Genomic DNA, 20,572 nt, shown 5'->3' on the forward strand with positions numbered 1-20,572 from the left:
TGGACTTGTCGACGTCACGTGCAAAGCTCGTGATCTTGGATTCATCGATGTCACGTGCAAAGCTCGTGATCTTGAACTTGTCGACGTCACGTGCAAAGCTCGTGATTTTGAACTTGTCGACACCTTTACGATGTGTCCTGTTGATAATTACCTCAAGTCTTCTCAATATCTCTAGGCCTGACTCACAGCCTTCTCTGGATTTATGCCATGTGAGCCATACTTTATATCCTTTGTAACTTGTAACCGGCCCATTCCCGCTAGGGGTAATTTTGAGTGTCAACATATGCCCCCTTTTAAAAGGAATAAATTTGAATTTATTTCTTTTAAAGGTGTACCTTGTCTGTGTACGAATCCCTAGGCGATAATCATGCTTTTCGGTCCTTTGACATCCTTTCGAGCAGTCCATACGAATTCTTCATCCAATATCCTTAGAACACATCACCTCGTATCTTCTTTGAACAGTCGTGACTTTTCAAATCGTCTTCTTCATCCTGCATTCTTGTAAAAACCTTGTTTCACCGCCGCGTCTTCTTCTTCAACCCTAAAAATCCTTTCTTGAACCCTTTACCTTGTCGAGCTCTAGACTTTGCTCTTCATGAATTCTCTGATTCATTTGATGTAACTATGAAGGCTTTTAAAGCAGGGCTTGAATATGTTAATGACATCGAGGGCAAAGAGAAGACCTTGAGTCTTAAAGGAAAAGAGCTGGATGAGGCCCGTAAGGTCTTCGAGGCGTTCCGTATCAACGAAAGTATTTCTATGTCGACACTCTTTGACCAAAGTAAGGTCATACTAGACCTTGAAGCGACCATGAAGCAACTGAGCACTGAGGTGGAGGACAGCCAAGCCAGAAAGAACGAAATTCTGGAATTAAACTGTGATCGAGAAGTCCAACTTCACGGCTTCATCTTGGGCCTCGAGCAACATTTCGTTTAATTTACAGCTAGCACCATCTTTTCCTTTCTTTTCCATGTCACTAATGCCGAGAATAGCACTGCTGTAAATATTTCTACTGCTCTGCTTTTCCTTTTCCTTGAATATTATCTGAATAATCATAGTCTGCATCTGCTTTGATGACCTGTATGGTATTATTGACCAAACTACCCTTTCTTTATGGTCTCGAAAAGACGTCCGTGTGCACCCTTCTGCACTTGCATTTAATGAATTAGTACGATAGGTAATCAATCTATATCGGTATAATTCGCTTCTGCCGTCGTATGAGCATGCGCCTAAGTAATAGTTAAATTCCATCGGTATACGTGTAAATCATCGAACGGTTGGGAGTAATTATCGGCACGTTTTTCCCAAATCTTGCTTCGTGACCTTCAAGGAATAAATACCCATTACTCGCAACGTTCCAATCCGTGTATCTTGAGCTGATCAAACAGATACCTTCGTCACGTCATTTAATCTTCTCGTACCGATTCGTGAAGATTTGAGACTCAAGTCGCGGGCTATAAGTAGTGGGTCTATTGCGATCAAGACTTCACCACTTGACTTTGAATTTTAACTCCTCATTCTCTAGAGAAATCTCCTTTCTTTTATTGTGCCGATCGACGATGGAATCCAGTGCCTCGTCACCAACCTTGAGTGCTCGCAAGTTCAAGGCCTTATGAAAGGAGATTATCTTCTATCTGAGCCTGACCTACGCCATCCTGGTCATCAAGCCCTAGGCGGTGGCCAAGGTCGAGAAGTTGATTCGCAAAGGGAGACCTGATGACCTGCCTTCCGGTCATCCTTTCCTTTCTGACTATGAGGAATTCGTGACCGTCTTCGAGCACGGGGTGTCTTAGTTCCAGGACAATGGGAAGGCCATTCGTGCATACTTCGTCATGGAACGCTTGTCCGAGAGTCTCAAGGAGGAGATCAAGCATGCTGATGTTGTGTACAACACACTCTCTGACGTGCAGGGCCAACTTCATTCCTCCCGAGAGCATCTTGACAAATATCGGGAGTCGATTATTGAGCGGATCCAGGGGGCGGAGAAAAGACTGAGGCGAGGAGTTCCTTGCCCCGAAAAGGATGAAATTGAAATGGACCTCTCGATGGATTCCCGTTGTGAAGTCTTTGTCAACTCCGCTTCCACATCCTTGGGTACAATGGCCAAGAGGTCGGATGAACTGGTGGAGTCCCACCTCGAGCTTATCCAGAGGCTTAACAAACGGCTGTCGAACCTGGAGGAGATGCTCCCCAAGCTCGAGGAGGCCAAGGAGAAGGCTGAAGTGGCAAACCAGCGCCTGGAGGACCGAATGCAGCACTTCGTGGCTCGCTTTAGAGATCATGTCGGTCTCGGCCTGGGAGAGTGAGGATGGCTGGCAGGTCTGGGTTCGGAAGGAAGGAAAGAAGAAAAGAAGGAAGGAAAGAAGGAAGGAAGGAAGGAAGGAAAAAGAAGAAGAAGAAGGAGAAGGAGAAGAAAACCAAAACAATGTCCCTTTTTTTTTTGTAATCTGTCTTTTGCTAGATTTATTCGGAATTTTCAGTCTCTTCCTCCTCCATATCTCGCATCTCCCACATAGTAAAATAATACTTCTTCAAATATTTGCCGTTGATAGTACGGGGAAATTCTTTTCCGTCGATGTCCATTAATCGATAAGCATTTCCGACAAATGCTTCAGTTACCATGAATGGTCCTTCCCAAGTTGGTGACCATTTACCAAACTTTTCACTGTCCAAATTCGTTGGCAAAATGGTCTTCCAAACTAGGTCATCAATTTGAAACTGTTTATGCTTTACATGTTTATTATATGCTTTGGCAACTCTATCTTTCTGGAGGATTAGTTTTTCCAAGGCAATCGCTCTGTTTTCTCCCAATTCATCAACATTGGCGAACATTAACTTGTCATATTCCTCCTTGGCCAAGTTGTTTTGGAGTCTGACTCGTAGGGATTGAATCGTAACTTCAACAGGGAGAACTGCCTCTTGTCCATAAGTGAGCATATATGGGCTAGTTCCTGTAGCAGTCTTTTTAGACGTTCTATAAGCCCATAATACAATCAACAACAACACATCCCACTCTCTGGGATTATCCTCCAGGTGTCGTTTAATTAGTGCGATAATGGCTTTGTTAGAGGCTTCAGCCTGGCCGTTGGCTTGGGCGTAATAAGGAGTTGAATGAATCATTTTGATGCCTCTAGCCTTAGCGAAACTAATCACCTCTTGTCCAGTAAAAACCGTGCCTTGATCCGTAGTTATAGATTCTGGAATGCCAAATCGATGGATAATACGCTCCTCGATGAACTCTTTCACTGTCTTCTGTGTTATACTCTTATACGAGGCCGCTTCAACCCGCTTGGTAAAATAGTCGGTGGCAACCAAAATGAAGCTATGTTTCCTTGATGAAGGGGGGTAGATTTTTCCTATTATATCCATCGCCCAGCCCCTAAATGGCCAATGTTTGATGATAGGTTTCATTACGGCTGCAGGAACATGTTAAATGGGACCGTACCTTTGACAAGCTTCACATCCCTTAGCATAACTTATGCAGTCTTGAGTAATAGTTGGCCAAAAGTAACCATGTCGACAGAGCAACCACTTCATTTTTATCCCTGATTGATAGGCTCCACATATGCCTTCAGGAGCCTCGGCCATTGCTATCACAGATTTTTGTCGTCCCAAACATTTGAGTAGTAGCCCATCTACAGTCTTACGATATAACTCGTCTCCAATCATCAAGTAATTAAATGCTTTTCTTTTAAAATTTTAATCAGTAGAGACTGGGTTGTCGAGATACTCTATAAATGGAGTTCTCCAATCTTGGGTTACTACTTCGTCAACAGTCGTGCTGTCGACAAGAGTTCTTGTCGATTGTGTAAACATAACTCTATTGTCCATCGATGGTAGAACCTTGGTCTGAGTAATCATATGGTCAACGAGCTCTTTTGATATTTTATAGCCGGAAGCCATTTGTGCCAAATCATTGGCCTCCAAGTTATATTCTCTTTTAATATGGATCAACTCAAAGTCGTCAAAGTGATCTAGGAGCTCTTTGGCTAGTGAATAATAAGATATAATATTCTTATTAAGACACTGGTACTCCCCAGATAATTGCTTTATCACCAATTGAGAATCCCCTATAATTTTGACGAAACGTATTGTCATGTTGGCCAAGATGTTTAAGCCAACAATTAAGACCTCATATTCGGCATGATTATTGGAACATTCAAAATCCATTTTGAACATAAGTTTCGTTTTCTGTCCATGAGGGGATATTATCATGATCCCAGCCCCAGCAGACCCAGGGATACTGGATCCATCGAAGTAAAGCTGCCATGGGACCACGTGAACGTATCCCTCACAACTTTCGTCTCGTGCTCCAGGATATTCCGTAATGAAATCTGCTATGGCTTGTCCTTTTATTGCTTTAAATGGTACATAGACCAGATTTATTTCGGTCAAAGCAAACGCCCACTTGGCAATTCGGCCATTAACAATAGGCCGAGTCAACATGTACTTAATCACGTCTGTTTTACATATCACATGTACCGTAGTCGGCAGCATATAATGACGTAATTTTGTACATGCATAAAATAATGACAAGCATAGCTTCTCAATCGCAGTGTATCTTGTTTCAGGATCATTCAACATCCGACTCAAATAATACACCGCTTGCTCTTTGCCTTCACCATTCTCCTGCGCCAGCATACATCCGATGGTAGTATCGGTAGCGGCCAAGTACAATTTCAATGGTTGACCCGCTTTTGGCGGCATCAATACTGGCGGATTAACCAAGTACCGCTTGACTTGATCAAAAGCATGTTGATGTTTGTTTTCCTATACAAACTCTTCTTGACTTTTCAACTTCAACAATGGAGAAAACACCTCAATTTTTCCTGACAGATTAGCGATGAATTGACGCAAAAAATTTATCTTTCCTAAAATCATCTGAAGTTGCTTTTTGGTTGTGGGAGGCGGCAATTCTAAGATGGCCTTAGCTTTATTTTTATCAATTTCAATTCCTCTTTGATTAACCAGGAACTCTAAGAAGTTACCAGCTCTTACTCTAAAAGCACATTTCAATGGATTCATTTTCAGGTCAAATTTCTGCATCCTAATAAAAGCTTGTTCTAAATAATTTAAATGACATACCTGGTCTGACTTGACAATAATGTCATCGATGTAGACTTCCATAAATTCTCCAATCATGTCGTGAAAAACAAAGTTCATAGCTCTTTGGTAAGTTGCGCCTACATTCTTTAATCCAAATGGCATGACGAGCCATTCAAAAGTGCCAATGGCCCCAAGACACCTGAATGCAGTTTTATGGACGTCCTCTTTAGCAATGAATATTTGATTGTAGCCTGAATAACCATCCATTAATGACATAATTTCATTTCCAGAAGCCGAGTCAACTAACATATCCGCCATTGACATCTGGTACTCATCCTTGGGCGTGGCTGCGTTTAAGTCTCGGAAATCAATGCAGACACGTAACTTCCCATTCTTTTTCTTTATCGGGACTATGTTAGACAATCATTCGACGTACCATGCCGTTCTAATAAACCCTGCTGCTAACAATCGCTCGACTTCTTCTTTTACTTTAAGGATAACCTCCGGGGCGAATTGTCTGGGCGGCTGTTTATGAGGCCTGAACCCCTTTTTTATGGGTAGTCGGTGTTCGACGACATCTCTGCTGAATCCTAGCATTTCTTTATAGTCCCAGGCAAAACAATCCCTATACTTCTTCAGGAGTCTTATCAACTGAGCTTTGAAGTTATCATCGATCAACGAACTTATGTAAATAGGTCGATGTTCATTGCCTAGCCCAAGGTTGACCTCTTGTAACGGGTCTTGAGTTTCAATTGATTTTTCAATTTCTTTTATAGGTGACTCTTCAAACTCAATGATTCCATCGACAACTTCTGTGGATTGTTCTGCGAGCTCGGCCTGATAGGCCGAGTATCTCTCAATGAGGTCTTTTCACAATATAAGGTTCTCCATGGACAATCTCATTTAATTGTGCTGCCAATTGACTCTTTGGGACCCACTCAACGATCCCTTTGTCGAAACGGCAGAATGCAATACTATTGGGGTCAACGAGAGGTGGCTTACTGATGGATATACTGTCTTCCAGCGCCAATGCATGTGTATAGGTTGTCTGTGACTTGGTGTTTGCTTTGACGTATTCTACCTTATCTCCATTCCAAAAAGCTAGCATCTGATGGAGAGTTGATGGTACGCATTGATTACCATGGATCCAGTCTCGGCCCAATAGCAAATTGTAAGATCCATCTGCATTAACCACACAGAAAGACGTCCTGGAAGTTTTGGTGCCAACGGTCAAGTCAGCAATGAAAATTCCTTTAACTTCGAAGACTTCTCCAGTAAAGTCGGACAATTGGATGTTCGACGGAATAATCTCATCGTCACGCCTTCCCAGTTTCTTGTAGAAACAATATGGGATGAGATTCAGTGTAGATCCCCCGTCCACTAATACTCGAGACACCGATCGGCCATTAACTTTTGCGTTGATATTCAGAGCTCTTAAATGGTTTGAACCCTTGGGTGGAGGTTTCTCGAATTCAACCACCTGCTCTATATCAAAGTGAAATTCTGTTTTTTCTTTTTCTTCCATTGTAATTTCTTTCATATGACCTGGCTCCACCGTCATAACCCGAAGGTTCGATGGAAGACATACTTGAACCATGCAAGAACTTAATGACGAGATTGATCTTGACAATTGTTGTGGTTCACACCGTGCAGGCTCAATGTCTTGCTTTGGTGAAGATTGCTGAGGTCGACCAGATGTCGACACTTGAATTCCTTATTTTCTTTTCCAGACTAAATTTCTACGTTTAGGGTACTTTGGCTTGACCTTTTGTTCTGCGATTAAGGTTGGTCTAACCTGCTTGATGTGAACTTGACTTACTTGTTGTTGGAGCTGATACTCCTTTCTTTTCCTCAGCATTTTCCTTTTTTGAGTCCGCGTCAGATTTGAACTACGATTTTGAGTTCGGCGGACCTCATACCATTGACCTACAAGTGGGTCTCTTGGCACTTTCAGAGTTTGTCGACGTAGTGGATGGGGGTCTATGCAAAGATCCTCTTGATCAGGAAAGTTAGAACCCCATTCACTTGGCTCAATCTTCCTATTGTATGAAGGTGGTGGAGCATAACTAATATAATAATCATATTTACCATTAGGCTCTCCCAAAGTACCAATAGTCGGATCACCTTCTTCATACATTTGCTTGAATGACTTAATAGTCTTATTACGGCTTCGATGGCCTCTATGATGATTAACACCCCTAGGAGGAGTTTGTTCATCATATGAATCAGTGAGGACCAAATTGCGGAATCCATCGACAACTTCACTAGGCGGACGTCTTCGACTGTTGGAGTGATATTTGTCTTGTTCCAATAATCGTCTACACTTTTCGCACAAACGATACGGCTGATGCCCCCTGGTCTTTGTCCTTAATGACACCATCCCTGCCATTACAGGAAAAGGGTCGACATTGACTTCCATCGGGGACTTACCTTTGTCCTCAGAGAATTTTATCTTCCCTTGCTTAATAGCTTCCTGGACGTTTCTTTTAAATACAAGACAGTCATTGGTGGCATGGCTCCATGAATGATGCCATTTACAGTACTTTTTTTCCGCTAATTCTTCTTTAGTGGGTATAACCTGACCCTCCGTGAGTCTGATCTGTCCGTTGGCTAATAATAAGTCAAATATTTCCTCTGTCTTATTGATATCGAAAGAATAAAAAATAGGTTCCTTAGCTTTGGACATGAGGTTGGATTTTTCTTTAACTCTTGCTGGCTTTAGAGCCTTGCAAATATATGGCTTATCAATCACCATTTTAGCGAGAGCCATATTTGCTATATCTGCTGATTCAGTTTCATCCTCGCTCTCGTCAGCGTCAGCCCAACGAACTTCACCCCGTCGACCATACCTTTTGTCTTTTTCTTGAAGGAGACTTTCGTGCTTAGTAGCTATGGTTGATAATTGGAACAGATTTGAATATGGTTGTCCAACCATTCTTTCTCGGATTTCAAACTTCAGTCCATTAAAAGCGAGGTCCGCAAAAGTCTTTTCAGGTAAAGGGACTAAACACTTATTCCTTGCCCTTTTAAACTTGGAAACAAACTGATCGACAAATTCATTAGCTAACTGTCTCATGGTCGATAGATCTGCTACCGACAAATCCGGCACAGCTCTTTGAAATTGGCAATGAAATAACCTTTCCATTTGTTCCCATGATGTAACCGAATTTGCAGGTAAGGCAGTATACCATGTAAACGCGGTTTTTGACAAGGATAAGGGAAATAACCTCAACTTCCAATAATCAGCATGAGCCGCGGCACCACATTGAGCCAGAAAACGGTTAACATGTTCAAAAGTGGACTGATCTTCCTCTCTAGTGAAAAATGTAAACTCTGGCATTTTAAAACCCCTTGGATACGGTATAGTATCCATCCAATCAGGATATGGTTTTCTATAAATGTTTTGGAGGTATCCTATATCATGGCCATATCCCCTCATTATAAGGTCCACTACTAACTGATTTTGCACTTGACCCACGACAGGCGCTGGAGCTACAACATAATTAGGTGGCAATGGCTGATTCAAATTTTGATGAGGCAATTGGTAGAATGGCTGTTGTGGTAACTGTGACTGTTGTTGAGGTGGTGGGTGCATTAGCTGTGGTACGTTGTGAGCAATCATATGTGGGTTGACCGGTGAGTTTAACTGTGCTGGCAATGGTTGCTGGATTACATTTGGACCCATAGGGGGTTGAAAAGGTTGATTTACGTTAGGCACTGCAGGCTGGGGTGCCTGACGTTGTGGTTAAATATTCATCTGTTGGATCTGTTCTTGCCCCCTAGGCAAGGGTGTTGCAGGATTCTGAACATCTAGGACTGCAGGTGGAGGATTTACCTGGATCACAGGGAGGCCATGCACCTGAGTAACCTGATGTCCTCTTTGGAGGTTTTCATCAATCATCGACTGTCGAGCAATTCCTCCATTTGGGTCCACGCTAGCGTGAGGTAATCCCTCGCTGGGTGCTATCGGCAAAGTTTCTCCCCTTGGTAATATTCGAATGGGTGGGATCGGAGACGTACTTTGCATCATTGTTCCAAACTGTATTGCAGGACCCCTCGATGCTGACGGAAATCCTGTTCTCAGTTGGGTCGGTGCGATGGACCCTCCATGTTAACCTTGCGTGCATTCATGATAAGTGTTAATAATCAAAGGCCTAACCACTTCAGTCATACGCCTTACCATATAATCAGCGAACTCGTTCTGAGTTTTTTCGATAGTCCGCCTCATGGTAGAAAGTGCAACTGGTGTGAGCTCAGTTTGCCTTCTATCTTCAACACGCTGCCTCGACATATCTGTGACCTCCTCTCGAGATTGGTTAGCAACCTCGGTATGAAGAAGTTGAGCGGATGATGTCTCAGCACGGGTATTATCTTCCGCCATCGATGCAGCTTGCTCGTCAATAGTATTATCCGTGTTGGTGGTATGAAGAAGTTGAGCGGATGATGTCTCAGCACGGGTATTATCTTCCGCCATCGATGCAGCTTGCTCGTCAATAGTATTATCCGTGTTGGTTCTACTCCGGGTGCGTGGCATAGCACTCTCTCTACTTAACTCAATAGGGGTCCCACCGGGCGTGCCAAAAAGATGTTTTGCCGGTTTTATCCCGTCGAAAATCTTTCACCGAACGTTGCGTTTCGAATTTTATTAGAGGAGACTAGGGTCTTGAGTCAAGCCCGGACAGAGAATGTCAAATACGTTTATTAAGTCCAACTTATATCTTACAACTTGACTGGACAATATACTAAACTCGATAATACTAACAATGGGATGACAACTTGCAAATACCAAGACCAAGCTATGTCGGAATCTAATCAACGACACAACTAATATGCGGTATTACCATTCAAGATACGCCAGAATCTAATCAATGACGTAACTTGAGAGAATATGACCGGAATCTAATCAACAGCTATATTCCAAGCACAACGCCGGAATTTAATCGACGACGCTGAACTAATGGCACAACATTGGAATTTAATCAACAATGTTGAACCTGATAAAGACTCTTGTCGGAATTGAATCTACGACGCAGAATCTGAAAATTATAGCTAAAGCTACTCCTAATGTGCTAAAAGTAAAGCTAGATAAAAGATATATTGTGTTGTTTGCGAAAAAGGTTTTTTTTTCTTCGTTGGAAATTCTTGAGTATTTATAGAGCAGCTTGATAACTGTTAATCGCACTTCTCCTTGAAAGTCGTTTTCCACTTCCTTACGTTTCGCGCTTTAACCGCTTCCTGACTTATCGATGTTGCTTACGCTCCTTGGGCATCGCGTAGTAGCTAATTTTCTTCCACGTGTCTCTTTATTTCTTGTTATTTTCTAAGTGTCATTCTTTAACTTCCTTGATCTTCACGCCCACGGTCATATCTTTACACGTGTAAATGAATTTTTTGCCACGTATCACCATGGTTTCAGACCTCGTGCAAAACTCGTGATTTTGGACTTGTCGACGTCACGTGCAAAGCTCGTGATCTTGGATTCATCGATGTCACGTGCAAAGCTTGCGATCTTGAACTTGTCGACGTTACGTGCAAAGCTCATGATTTTGAACTTGTCGACACCTTTACGATGTGTCCTGTTGATAATTACCTCAAGTCTTCTCAATATCTCTAGGCCTGACTCACAGCCTTCTCTGGATTTATGCCATGTGAACCATATTTTATATCCGTTGTAACTTGTAACCGGCCCATTCCCGCCAGGGGTAATTTTGAGTGTCAACAATAGAAGAAAAGCTTTTCCAGTGAAAATAATTCTAGGAAAATGACTAATTTCTAATTAGTTGGTGGCGTACTTGAAAGTGAGAAGAAAAGAGTTTTTGGATGTTTAGATCTTGCATTAAAAAACTATTCTTTATATTATAATTATATTTTGTTCCTAATGCAAGATACTAAGACGGGGAAAAGTATCTGAAAATTCATAAACTTATTCAATTTGTGTCAATTTAGTCCTAAACCTTTTAATTGTGCAAATTTAGTTATAAACCTTTTGACCTAGAGCTAATTCAATTATTTCGTCTAATTTTGGCCGATATTAATGAAATGTGGATACCGCCACGACTGACACCGACGTTGACATTTTTAATAATTTTTTATTTCTTTCTCTCTTTTTTTTCCTCCTCTTTCCTCCGGTGGCCGGTGAGGGCTAGCTTCGCCTAAGTGAGGGTGGCCCTCACTGGGGCAAGGGCTAGCGCTGGTGAGGCGGCCTTCGCCAAATATGGCGAGACCAAGCATCGCCTGGCGAGCGTCGCTTGGGCGAGGGTTGGGCTCGCTGGGCCTCACCCTGGCCTAGGTGATGTTGGCTTGGGCAGCCTCGCCGGGCGTTGCCTATGTGACACATTTACTCTCCGTTAAAGTTCTGTCGTATGATTTTTTTAGTCAAAACAATATTGTTTTTATTACACTTAAGCCAAGTGGCCGCCATGTTAACATCGTCTGCTCCCGACGTCTATGTAGGTAAATTTTTAAGGGTAATCATTGACGGAACCTTGACGGAGGGTAGATGTGTCATTAAGATACAAGTTTGGCATTTTTGGTGTACCATAAAAAAAGTTTTGGATGGATATGTCACAATAAACATAGTTCAAGATTTTTTATGGTTTTTTTAAAATAAAAAACACAGTTCTGAAAAAGCATGAAAAGTGGGGGAGAGGCTCTGGCTGGTAGGAGCTAATATGCCTGCAACTTCAAATCTGGGGGTTTTCGTCGTACAAGGATTCAGTCAGGCTTTAGTGTGTGTGTGTGGGGGGATGTCCACAAGACTGTTGACTTACGTTCCACCATTTGCCCTCGTCTCGTTCGACAAGCGCACTGTGCATGATCCAAACAATCATCCTTTCCATATCAAAAGAGTTTCCATCATTCTCCTGGGGCCGACAGTAGCACTCAATCTTGTTCTTCTGCATTTAGATCAGGAGAGCCCTCTTGTCTTTCGGTTTCCTCGGCTCGATCGGTTTCGGGTCAATTGATGTTAGAAGGCGCTGCTGTCTCGGTCCGGCCGCACGTCGATGTCATCTCGGTCAGCTTGATCAGATATTAAGAGCTCAAGCATCGAAAGAGAGCTGTGTGCTCTTTGAGAAAAACAGAGTAATCCGTGATCATGAGCGTTGTTGTGATTAGAGAGCATGTCTGTACGGGACTGCGCTAATTTCGTGTACCATTGACTTCTGAAATAAGGAACTAAAGAAAAAAAGAGGAGACAGAGAAACGACCAACTTGACTTTATACAGTGGACATGAGTTGATTCGTGATCCAAGGAGACCATAGAGATAAAAGAGCCCGTCAGTCTTGGTGGTGGGGTGGGATCAATGGCTTCATCAATCTCATTATGTGTACTCATCACCTCCCACTCAAAGAGAGGAAGAGATGACCTTAGGATTCGACGAATGGCTTGTGATCGGCGACATGGACGGTCCTTGCCTCCTGGCACCACCAACCTACAGAGAGAGAGAGCTTCGTGGTAGCTTAGAAATGGAAGACATGACAGGCTAAAAGATAAAAATTTTGGGAGGAAAATGGGGCAGGTCCACCACTTCGATCCATCAATGGAGTCAACTCGACGGGTGGCAATTACATATGCTAGAGAAAAAGGTTGAAGCCATTTTGATTTTACCCACAACGCACGCGAAAAAGAAGATAGGAAAAGAAGAAGAGGGCGTATTCAACAGTAAATTGCATTATAAAATGGAGGGCCTGGGTGCCACTTTGTGACATTGCCTCTCCATTTCACTAAAGAAAAAGATGGTTATGAGTTCTCTAGCTTTTGGCACGCTTTAGAAGATTAGCATAGTGATCCTCATTGTGCGTCGAAGAAACTCCACAAAGCAGGATTTGCCTGCCAAGCTATATATAACACGCGCACACACCCATCCACCCACACACACACACACAGAAACACAAGCTTGGCACAAAGAGAGTCCTGAGACTGAGTGAGGGTAAGCGATGGACGAGACAAGCAGGAAGTTGGACGTAAATTCGACGTCTGAAATTGGAGATGGTGATCGGATTCTTCATCATCAGGTGTCTGTGGATTGGAGAGGTCGACCTTGCCGAGCCAACACGCATGGTGGAATGACTGCCGCGGTTTTTGTTCTCGGTCTCTCTCTCGCTCTCTCTCATGTAGCTTCAAAGATTATACGCTCTGCCTTGTTTATGCTAAACTCTGTTTCTCGTAAGCTTTTGCTCTTTGTTCTGTGGGCGTGAGTATGTGTGTGAATCAGCATGGATGAGTAAGTTTCCAACTTTTTCCCTTTCGTAACGGTCAACAGTAGCTCAAGCCACTATACAAGGTGTCGGTGATGGAAGCAAAGTTAGTTACTGTGGAATTTAGAAGTGGTCACTTCCTTTTGTTAGTAAATAAGCAAGTGAGGTGTCATTCACTTGCTGTACTCACTTTGAACAAAGTTTATGCGCATAAAAATATGTTGTGATAGTTTGTAATTGTTTGTTGGGTTGGTTGGTGGTGCGTGATTGATGATCACACAGGTCTCCAAGCGTTTGAGATGATGGCGATCGCGGGGGTCGGCAACAATCTGATAACATATGTATTCAACCAAATGCACTTCCCTCTGTCCAAATCCGCCAACATCGTCACCAACTTCATCGGCACCATCTTCCTCCTCTCCCTCCTTGGTGGCTTCCTCTCCGACTCGTACCTTGGAAGCTTCTGGACCATGCTTGTCTTCGGCTTCGTCGAGCTCTCCGTGAGTCAATCCTCTTTCCATGAACTCGATTGTTTTCTCTCCTAGGATCATCCCTTTTTATTCCTGTATACTTTTCTTCTGTTTTTCTGGTGTCTTGATCCTATTCAGAAGCAAAAAGCTCAGTGCCTACTGCACTTTCACTTTTTGCCTATTGCACTTTCATGGTATATAAAGATTTACTTCTTGTTCCAGCCCATGGTTTTAGCAGCTCTTAATCTATCCACGGCATGATGTATGTTGGACATCAACCTCCTTGCCGAAATGGAGGGAAGAAAATTACTTCTAAAGGAACAGCTCACTAATTGCGGGAGTTCAAGAATGTGGAAAATGTGCAATTAGTGTGGGATTAGACATAATTATCTCATTCGATGATGGCCTTACACTCAGAATTTTCACAATTCTTTAATATACCTAAATAAAGACTATATTATGGATTAGAATATTCTGAAAAGTGAAGGTCAACCTCTACAGGTCTAATAATATCATAGGAGGACAAATAAAGGCACAATAATAATGAAATACACTATGGTTTCTGAATTGGATATGCAGGGTTTCATACTCCTGTCCATCCAAGCACATCTCCAATCACTGAGGCCACCAAAATGCAACATGAATGACGCCCAAGGGTCCCATTGTGAGGAGGCAAGTGGTTACAGGGCCCTCATATTCTATGTGTCCCTGTGCTTGGTGGCACTTGGGAGTGGCTGCTTGAAGCCCAACATCATTTCCCATGGGGCGGACCAGTTCAGGAGGGAGGACTCCAAGCAGTCCAGGAGGCTCTCCTCCTACTTCAATGCCGCCTACTTCGCCTTCTGCACCGGGGAGCTCATCGCCCTCACCGTTCTCGTCTGGGTCCAGACTGACTCTGGGATGGATGTTGGCTTCGGCGTATCTGCCGCCGCCATGGTGGTTGGGCTGGTCAGTCTGATCTCGGGAGCCCTGTTTTACAAGAACACGCCTCCTCGCGGAAGCATCTTCATCCCGATAGCCCAAGTGAGCGGTCTTTCGCTTTCGCCTTTCACGTATTAGTCATTTGACTTCTGTGAAACTTTCTGTTTTGAATAAATGTGTGTAAATTTTGTGCATATGTTTTTGCGTGTGGTCAGGTTTTTGTGGCTGCAATCACAAAGAGAAAACAAATCTGTCCTTCAAATGCAGACATGCTTCATGGGAACAACATCACTGAATCTAACCGTCAGGTTGCCTCTGCTGCCGAGAGAAGCAATCTCAGCCACACCGAAAAGTTCAGGTAGCGCTCAAACTGTTCAAGTTGGCAGAACAAATCAACAACATAAAGTCATGGGACACTGTCCTCTGCACATGTAGTAGATAGTCATAGTATTAATACATCTATTCTGAATTATGACTCGCTTAGTCCTCATTTTTTTTTTTTTTGCTTTTGTCATATATGAGTAGCTTAGTCTATTTTAGTAAGCTTAGACAATGAATTTCTCTGTTTCACATAATCTCACCTCACCCGTATAATACTGGTGTATGATCCAATTCGCCCTTCATGTTCTGGGAATCGTTAAGAGCAAATAAAGCCCGACGTGCTTAGCAACTCAGGTCTATTAAGTTCACTCAAATTAATATTCGCCTTAGAGATAAGTACCACATTTCAATGGAATCTAGGGCGACTTTCTGCCTTTGCCACATATTTCACTGTGAAATAGTGCATACAGCGCAGTTTGTGATCATAATTGAATTGCAGATTCCTAGACAAGGCCTGCATTAGAATACAAAACGGAGCTCAGGACAGCGAGAGCCCTTGGAAACTCTGCACCGTCGGGCAAGTAGAGCAGGTGAAGATCATAATTTCGGTCATCCCGATCTTTGCCTGCACCATAATCTTCAATACCATCCTAGCGCAGCTCCAAACGTTCTCGGTCCAACAAGGGAGTTCCATGGACACCCGAATCACGGACCACTTCCATGTGCCCCCAGCGTCCCTGCAGGCCATCCCTTACCTCATGCTCATCTTCGTCGTCCCGTTGTATGAGACTGTGTTCGTCCCGATCACCCGTCGCCTGACCGGGAGGGACTCAGGGATCTCCCCTCTCCAGAGAGTTGGGATTGGTCTCTTCGTTGCAAGCTTCTCAATGGTCTCAGCAGCGCTGGTTGAGAAGAAAAGGAGGGACTCGGCGCTGCAGCATCACGAGACTCTCTCCATATTCTGGATAGCCCCGCAGTTCCTCATATTTGGGCTCTCAGAGATGTTCACCGCAGTTGGGCTTATTGAGTTCTTCTACAAGCAGTCAGTCGTGGGGATGCAATCCTTCTTGACCGCAATGACTTACTGCTCCTACTCATTTGGGTTCTATCTGAGCTCACTCCTGGTCTCAGTAGTCAACAAGATCACCTCAAATTCATCATCCTCTGTTGGTGGGTGGCTCGGTGACAATGACCTCAACAAGGACAGGCTTGACCTCTTTTACTGGTTATTGGCTGCGCTAAGCTTCATCAACTTCCTCAACTACCTCTTTTGCTCTTCATGGCACTCTTACAATCCATCTTCCACATCACCAATCAAATCCCATGTTGGAGGAGACGATGTAGAAAGACCACGGCCTAATCAAACCATTTGAACATGAAAGATCCTGGTCATATTGCTCTACTCCGGCCCGGGACTGCGATTAATTTTGTCGATCCAGTTGTCTAGATATCTTACTGATTACTTGGTGAAAGCTAGCAATACAGAGTAATTACTTCTGCTTTTGGGATATATGTCACTATCTGGCTTGATCAATGACAACCCCATTTTCCATGTCTTCCTTTCTTTTTTCCATCCCGAAATCAACTTTTCACCGTGTGTGGCGGACACTAGGGTCCCCCATGTTGGCAAGGCGATCGCGAGGAAGTTAGGTCTAATCCCACAGTACAAAATATCATCATCATTCAATGAATTTACCAAGCTAGTACGTGTCTTTATGACAATATGTTTATGTATATACCTCCTGTTGGCATTGTCTTTCTATGGATGAAAAAGGAGGGCATGCTAAGTGGTGGGGGATATGCTGTGGCTCTGTGCTGTGTCTGTCTAAAGGGAACCCTTTTGTGGCGAATCTAATATATCATGATGTCGGATCATAAATCAAAATAATCAATTCAAAAAGGATGAAAGAGTAGCTTGGAAATGCTGTGATCTTTTATCTTACTTGGGTAAAACGGCTCTTGCCTCTCCGCTAAGAAATGTCCGGTCCATGTTTTTGTCTCTTTTATGAGGTAGGGTCACGCTTCCGAAATGCTCCTGTCACTGCCTTTTCTCTTCCTCAAGGTGAAGGAAAAGAGAGACATCGAATGATACAGTGAAGCTATGGCTTTTATTATGTGTTTTTAGCTATAAGAGGAGTGAGGAGTGTGCAAATTTACGTTTTCCTCCTCGCAGATAACCGGATGTGTCTGGAGCATCCTTAGCACTCAAATGCTAACTACGTAGTGTGCAATCTCTCCTCGACGCTCAAAATCAGGCGATTATGAGAATGAACACCGTTTGTGCCTCTAGAGTTAAGATGGCCCGAAGAGAATTTGTAGATTGAATGACGTGAAAAAAGTTGTAAACTCTCGTTTCTGAGTTATGAAAAGAACTTTCGACCGCAATCGAGAATATTAATCTGACCAAGAGACATCGAAAGAATATAAAAATCTTAAGCCCATAGAAATCTCAAATCATACTCTCTGGGAATATTACTTCCTGCTGACCAAAATAACTGATTGCTAAACAACCAAGAAGCTGCCCAGTTGCGGGTAAGTCATGGATGAGACAGTAGATTTGCTTACCAGTGAGTGCAACTCCCTCTTCGAATAGACATGGTCATGGCCTGATCACCCGCATGTCCAAAGCACAAATCACTGCCTTGAAAGAGCAGTTTCCACCTAGCTCAGGCCGCTCAGGCTTGCTCAAGCCCATCATTTTTAAGGCAAAGAAACAACAAAAAGTTTAACATCATAGGGAGGATTGGGAAAGGATTTTTAAGCCCAGAACTCGACCTGATTAGGCCCTGTTATGATCTATTACATGAAGGAAAACGAAAGATGTTCCAACATAATCTGCAGTTCTGACGCCATGCATCTCGAGGTTGGGTGCCTGCCCATTTGGTTCAAAAGTGTAAAGCTGTGAAAAGAGCGTCACTTTGTATTGATTTCTTTTGATAATTTAGAGGCACGGACGTGGAAACCCCGCTATCTGGAGATCCATGAAACACCTTGCAAGGCTTGATGAGCAGGTTAAGTTCGGGTCCTTTGCCTGTGCAAGTGGACCTGACCCAGAGCCGTCATGTGGTTTGTGAGATTCGAACGAGTGACCTCCATTTTTCGAACCGGAAATCGTCGGACCCCTCAACCAACTTTGGCAATAACTTTCAGTTTGTATTCTTGTATCTAAATCAACATTCACTCCTATATCTGGTATAGTACACAGAAAATGAAAGAAACCAAAGTTGCTGATGAGCATCGTAATTAAGAAGAAAGAACCAGGACAAACGGCCGTTGAGAAAGTGCAGCCCAAATCCTGCACAAAAGGCGTGACCGAAAGCAACATTACAAGGTTTGCTCGCTCAAAAAGACATGCTACAAGCCCAGCCGTTATAGTGCTCAATAAATGGTGCAATTCTTTTCTTCTTTTCTTCATCATCATCATCATCTCTTGTTTCCATCTTTAAAAGTGCCTTAAACATCACAATTTTCATAGCAAGGAAAGAGAAAAATGATAGGGTTCAGTGAGAGACCATGGCTTGTTGCTGTGCTACTGATGGTTTCAATTGTACAGTGCGTGAATGTGGCTCTAGGATCGCAGAAAGTACCGGCGATGTTCGTCTTCGGAGACTCGATAGTTGATGTCGGGAACAATAATTACCTCAGGTCCTATGCCAAATGCAATTACCCTCCTTATGGTATTGATTACCCTGGAGGACCTTCTGGCAGATTTTCTAATGGGAAGAACATCGTCGACATGCTGGGTAAACACCTCTCCACATTTTTCTCAACTTTGTGCTTGTACAGATCAATCGATATATTTCAAATGCATCGAATCCGGAAGCAGAACAATTAAGTCTAATAAATCACATGCTTTTTCTTGGTGGAAAAAGAATCATATATATGTTCTTCTTTAATTGAGTCCTATTTGACAGGCGACATGCTGGGTTTGCCAAGTCCTCCGGCTTATGCCGATCCGTCTACAACTGGGGCGAAAATCGTAGGGGGAGTCAATTATGCATCTGCGGCTGGGGGCATACTCGATGAGACAGGCCGACACTACGTAACAAAGTTTCCATTTTTGAACTTTATATGCGCTGTATTGTCTGTAAATCAATAGAATAAACGAAGATCCCTACAAAATACGGGGCCTATGTGCTAATTGCCAGTGCAAAGAAAGAAAAGCGCAGGAAGTTTTCATTAGGCCTCGCGGTCTATTTCACGACGGCTTTCGTGTATCATGACCCTTTTTATGTCGAAATTATTAGGGAATTCACAGAGATTCTACCTAGTTATCATTCCAATTCGGACAGAAAAACGAAAGATTTGGGGAAATATTACTAGCATGCCAACGCAACATACAGTGGGTTCAGATGTGTTGATGTGCCTTGGAGATATGCTTCCATCTTCATCATGAATGCAGGAGAAAATTCTTCCATTCAAGTGGATGTACTTCGTTTGACTGCATCTGTTTTTTTTCACATGCAAAATGCAGGGAGAGAAGTACAGCCTGAGCCAGCAAGTTCTGAACTTTGAGAACACACTGAATCAACTGAGAACAATGCTGGACGGAGCGGCTTTGAGCCGATACCTCGCTGGATCCATTGCCGTCATGGTCATCGGAAGCAACGACTACATCAGCAACTACCTTTTGCCTTCCTTGTACCCTTCCAGCTACACTTACAGTCCCCAGGACTATGGGAACCTCCTTATCAATCGTTACGCTCGACAGATTCTGGTAGTTTTAATTTTCTTGTTCGGTTTCCACTAGGATGTTGGACGAGAAGTTACAGAGCAAGCATTTGACGTTTCTTATTCTCGCAGGCACTGAACAGTGTCGGACTGAGGAAGTTCTTCCTAGCAGGAATCCCACCACTCGGCTGCATCCCAAACCAGAGGGCCCGTAGCCAATACCCGGACCGATGCGTCGATTCCGTGAACCAGATGCTCGGGACCTTCAATGAGGGGCTCAGGTCGCTCGTGCAGCAGCTGAACAGCAACCACCCCGGCTCAATCTTTATCTACGGAAACACCTATGGCGCCATGGGAGACATCCTAAACAATCCCGCCGCATACGGTAAAAGCCATCGAAAACTTCACTTACGACCCTCGTGGTTTCGCTGAACCAGCACCATCTTCAGTCTTAGATCCACTGATCCTAAACGTGAATGTCTGCGAATGCACAGGATTCAGTGTTGTGGACAACGCGTGCTGTGGAATAGGAAGGAACCAAGGCGAAATAACGTGCATTCCGTTTCTAGTGCCGTGCCCCGACAGGACTCGACAAGTGTTCTGGGATGCGTTTCACCTGACACAGGCCGCTTCTTCGGTGCTCACCCAGAGGGCTTTCTACGGTCCGCCATCGGACTGTTACCCGATCAACATCCAGCAAATGGCTCAGCTCTAGTTCTCAGCTCGTTTGGCTTTCTGTGTTTCTGCTTGTGTTGCGTTTCTTTCCTAAGTACGTGTGCAAATCTATGGTGCATCTCAAGCTGAACGCCAACCCTCTTTGGTGAGATCAATAAATATTCACTGATGGCGACAAGAAATCCATTTGCCCTGAAGCACACAACGTTGAGTTGTTATCTGGTTCCAGCATTGCACCGTGAGATAGACAGTTTGGAGAGATCACAAAT

At 43.5% G+C, this 20,572-nt stretch overlaps 2 protein-coding genes across 3 annotated transcripts; both read left to right on the forward strand.

Annotated features, from left to right (window-relative positions):
- Positions 1-12,744: 12,744 nt before the first annotated feature.
- LOC115681770 (protein NRT1/ PTR FAMILY 4.4-like) lies at positions 12,745-16,757 on the forward strand. The gene is made up of 5 exons (XM_030605837.2): positions 12,745-13,138; positions 13,528-13,745; positions 14,295-14,738; positions 14,852-14,994; positions 15,457-16,757. The coding sequence occupies exons 1-5, from the start codon at positions 12,985-12,987 to the stop codon at positions 16,328-16,330; spliced, it is 1,833 nt and encodes a 610-aa protein (XP_030461697.1). The 5' UTR covers positions 12,745-12,984; the 3' UTR covers positions 16,331-16,757.
- Positions 16,758-18,327: 1,570 nt separating this feature from the next.
- On the forward strand, positions 18,328-20,500 carry LOC115681772 (GDSL esterase/lipase At1g71250). 2 transcript variants are annotated; one of them, XM_056311851.1, is made up of 6 exons: positions 18,328-18,345; positions 18,511-18,700; positions 18,872-18,999; positions 19,432-19,674; positions 19,761-20,013; positions 20,123-20,500. In XM_056311851.1, the coding sequence occupies exons 1-6, from the start codon at positions 18,343-18,345 to the stop codon at positions 20,341-20,343; spliced, it is 1,038 nt and encodes a 345-aa protein (XP_056167826.1). In that variant the 5' UTR covers positions 18,328-18,342; the 3' UTR covers positions 20,344-20,500. The 2 variants fall into 2 exon arrangements, with proteins under 2 accessions (XP_056167826.1, XP_030461700.2); XM_030605840.2 differs by lacking the exon at positions 18,328-18,345 and having other exon boundaries at positions 18,357-18,700.
- Positions 20,501-20,572: the final 72 nt, after the last annotated feature.

The sequence above is a fragment of the Syzygium oleosum genome, unplaced genomic scaffold, assembly GCF_021117445.2.
Source record: "Syzygium oleosum isolate NSW1041296 unplaced genomic scaffold, Sole_v2.1 Sole_v2.05, whole genome shotgun sequence".
NCBI classification, from domain to species: domain Eukaryota; kingdom Viridiplantae; phylum Streptophyta; class Magnoliopsida; order Myrtales; family Myrtaceae; genus Syzygium; species Syzygium oleosum.

What these genes read in the sequence shown, in the direction of transcription:
- LOC115681770 (XM_030605837.2), top strand. Translation starts at nt 12,985, where the DNA reads ATGGACGAGACAAGCAGGAAGTTGGACGTAAATTCGACGTCTGAAATT. An exon ending in TCTTCATCCCGATAGCCCAA is followed by an intron (nt 14,739 to 14,851) that starts GTGAGCGGTCTT and finishes GCGTGTGGTCAG; the next exon opens with GTTTTTGTGGCTGCAATCAC. An exon ending in AGCCACACCGAAAAGTTCAG is followed by an intron (nt 14,995 to 15,456) that starts GTAGCGCTCAAA and finishes ATTGAATTGCAG; the next exon opens with ATTCCTAGACAAGGCCTGCA.
- LOC115681772 (XM_030605840.2), top strand. Translation starts at nt 18,448, where the DNA reads ATGATAGGGTTCAGTGAGAGACCATGGCTTGTTGCTGTGCTACTGATG. An exon ending in GTTACGCTCGACAGATTCTG is followed by an intron (nt 19,675 to 19,760) that starts GTAGTTTTAATT and finishes TTATTCTCGCAG; the next exon opens with GCACTGAACAGTGTCGGACT. An exon ending in AAACAATCCCGCCGCATACG is followed by an intron (nt 20,014 to 20,122) that starts GTAAAAGCCATC and finishes GCGAATGCACAG; the next exon opens with GATTCAGTGTTGTGGACAAC.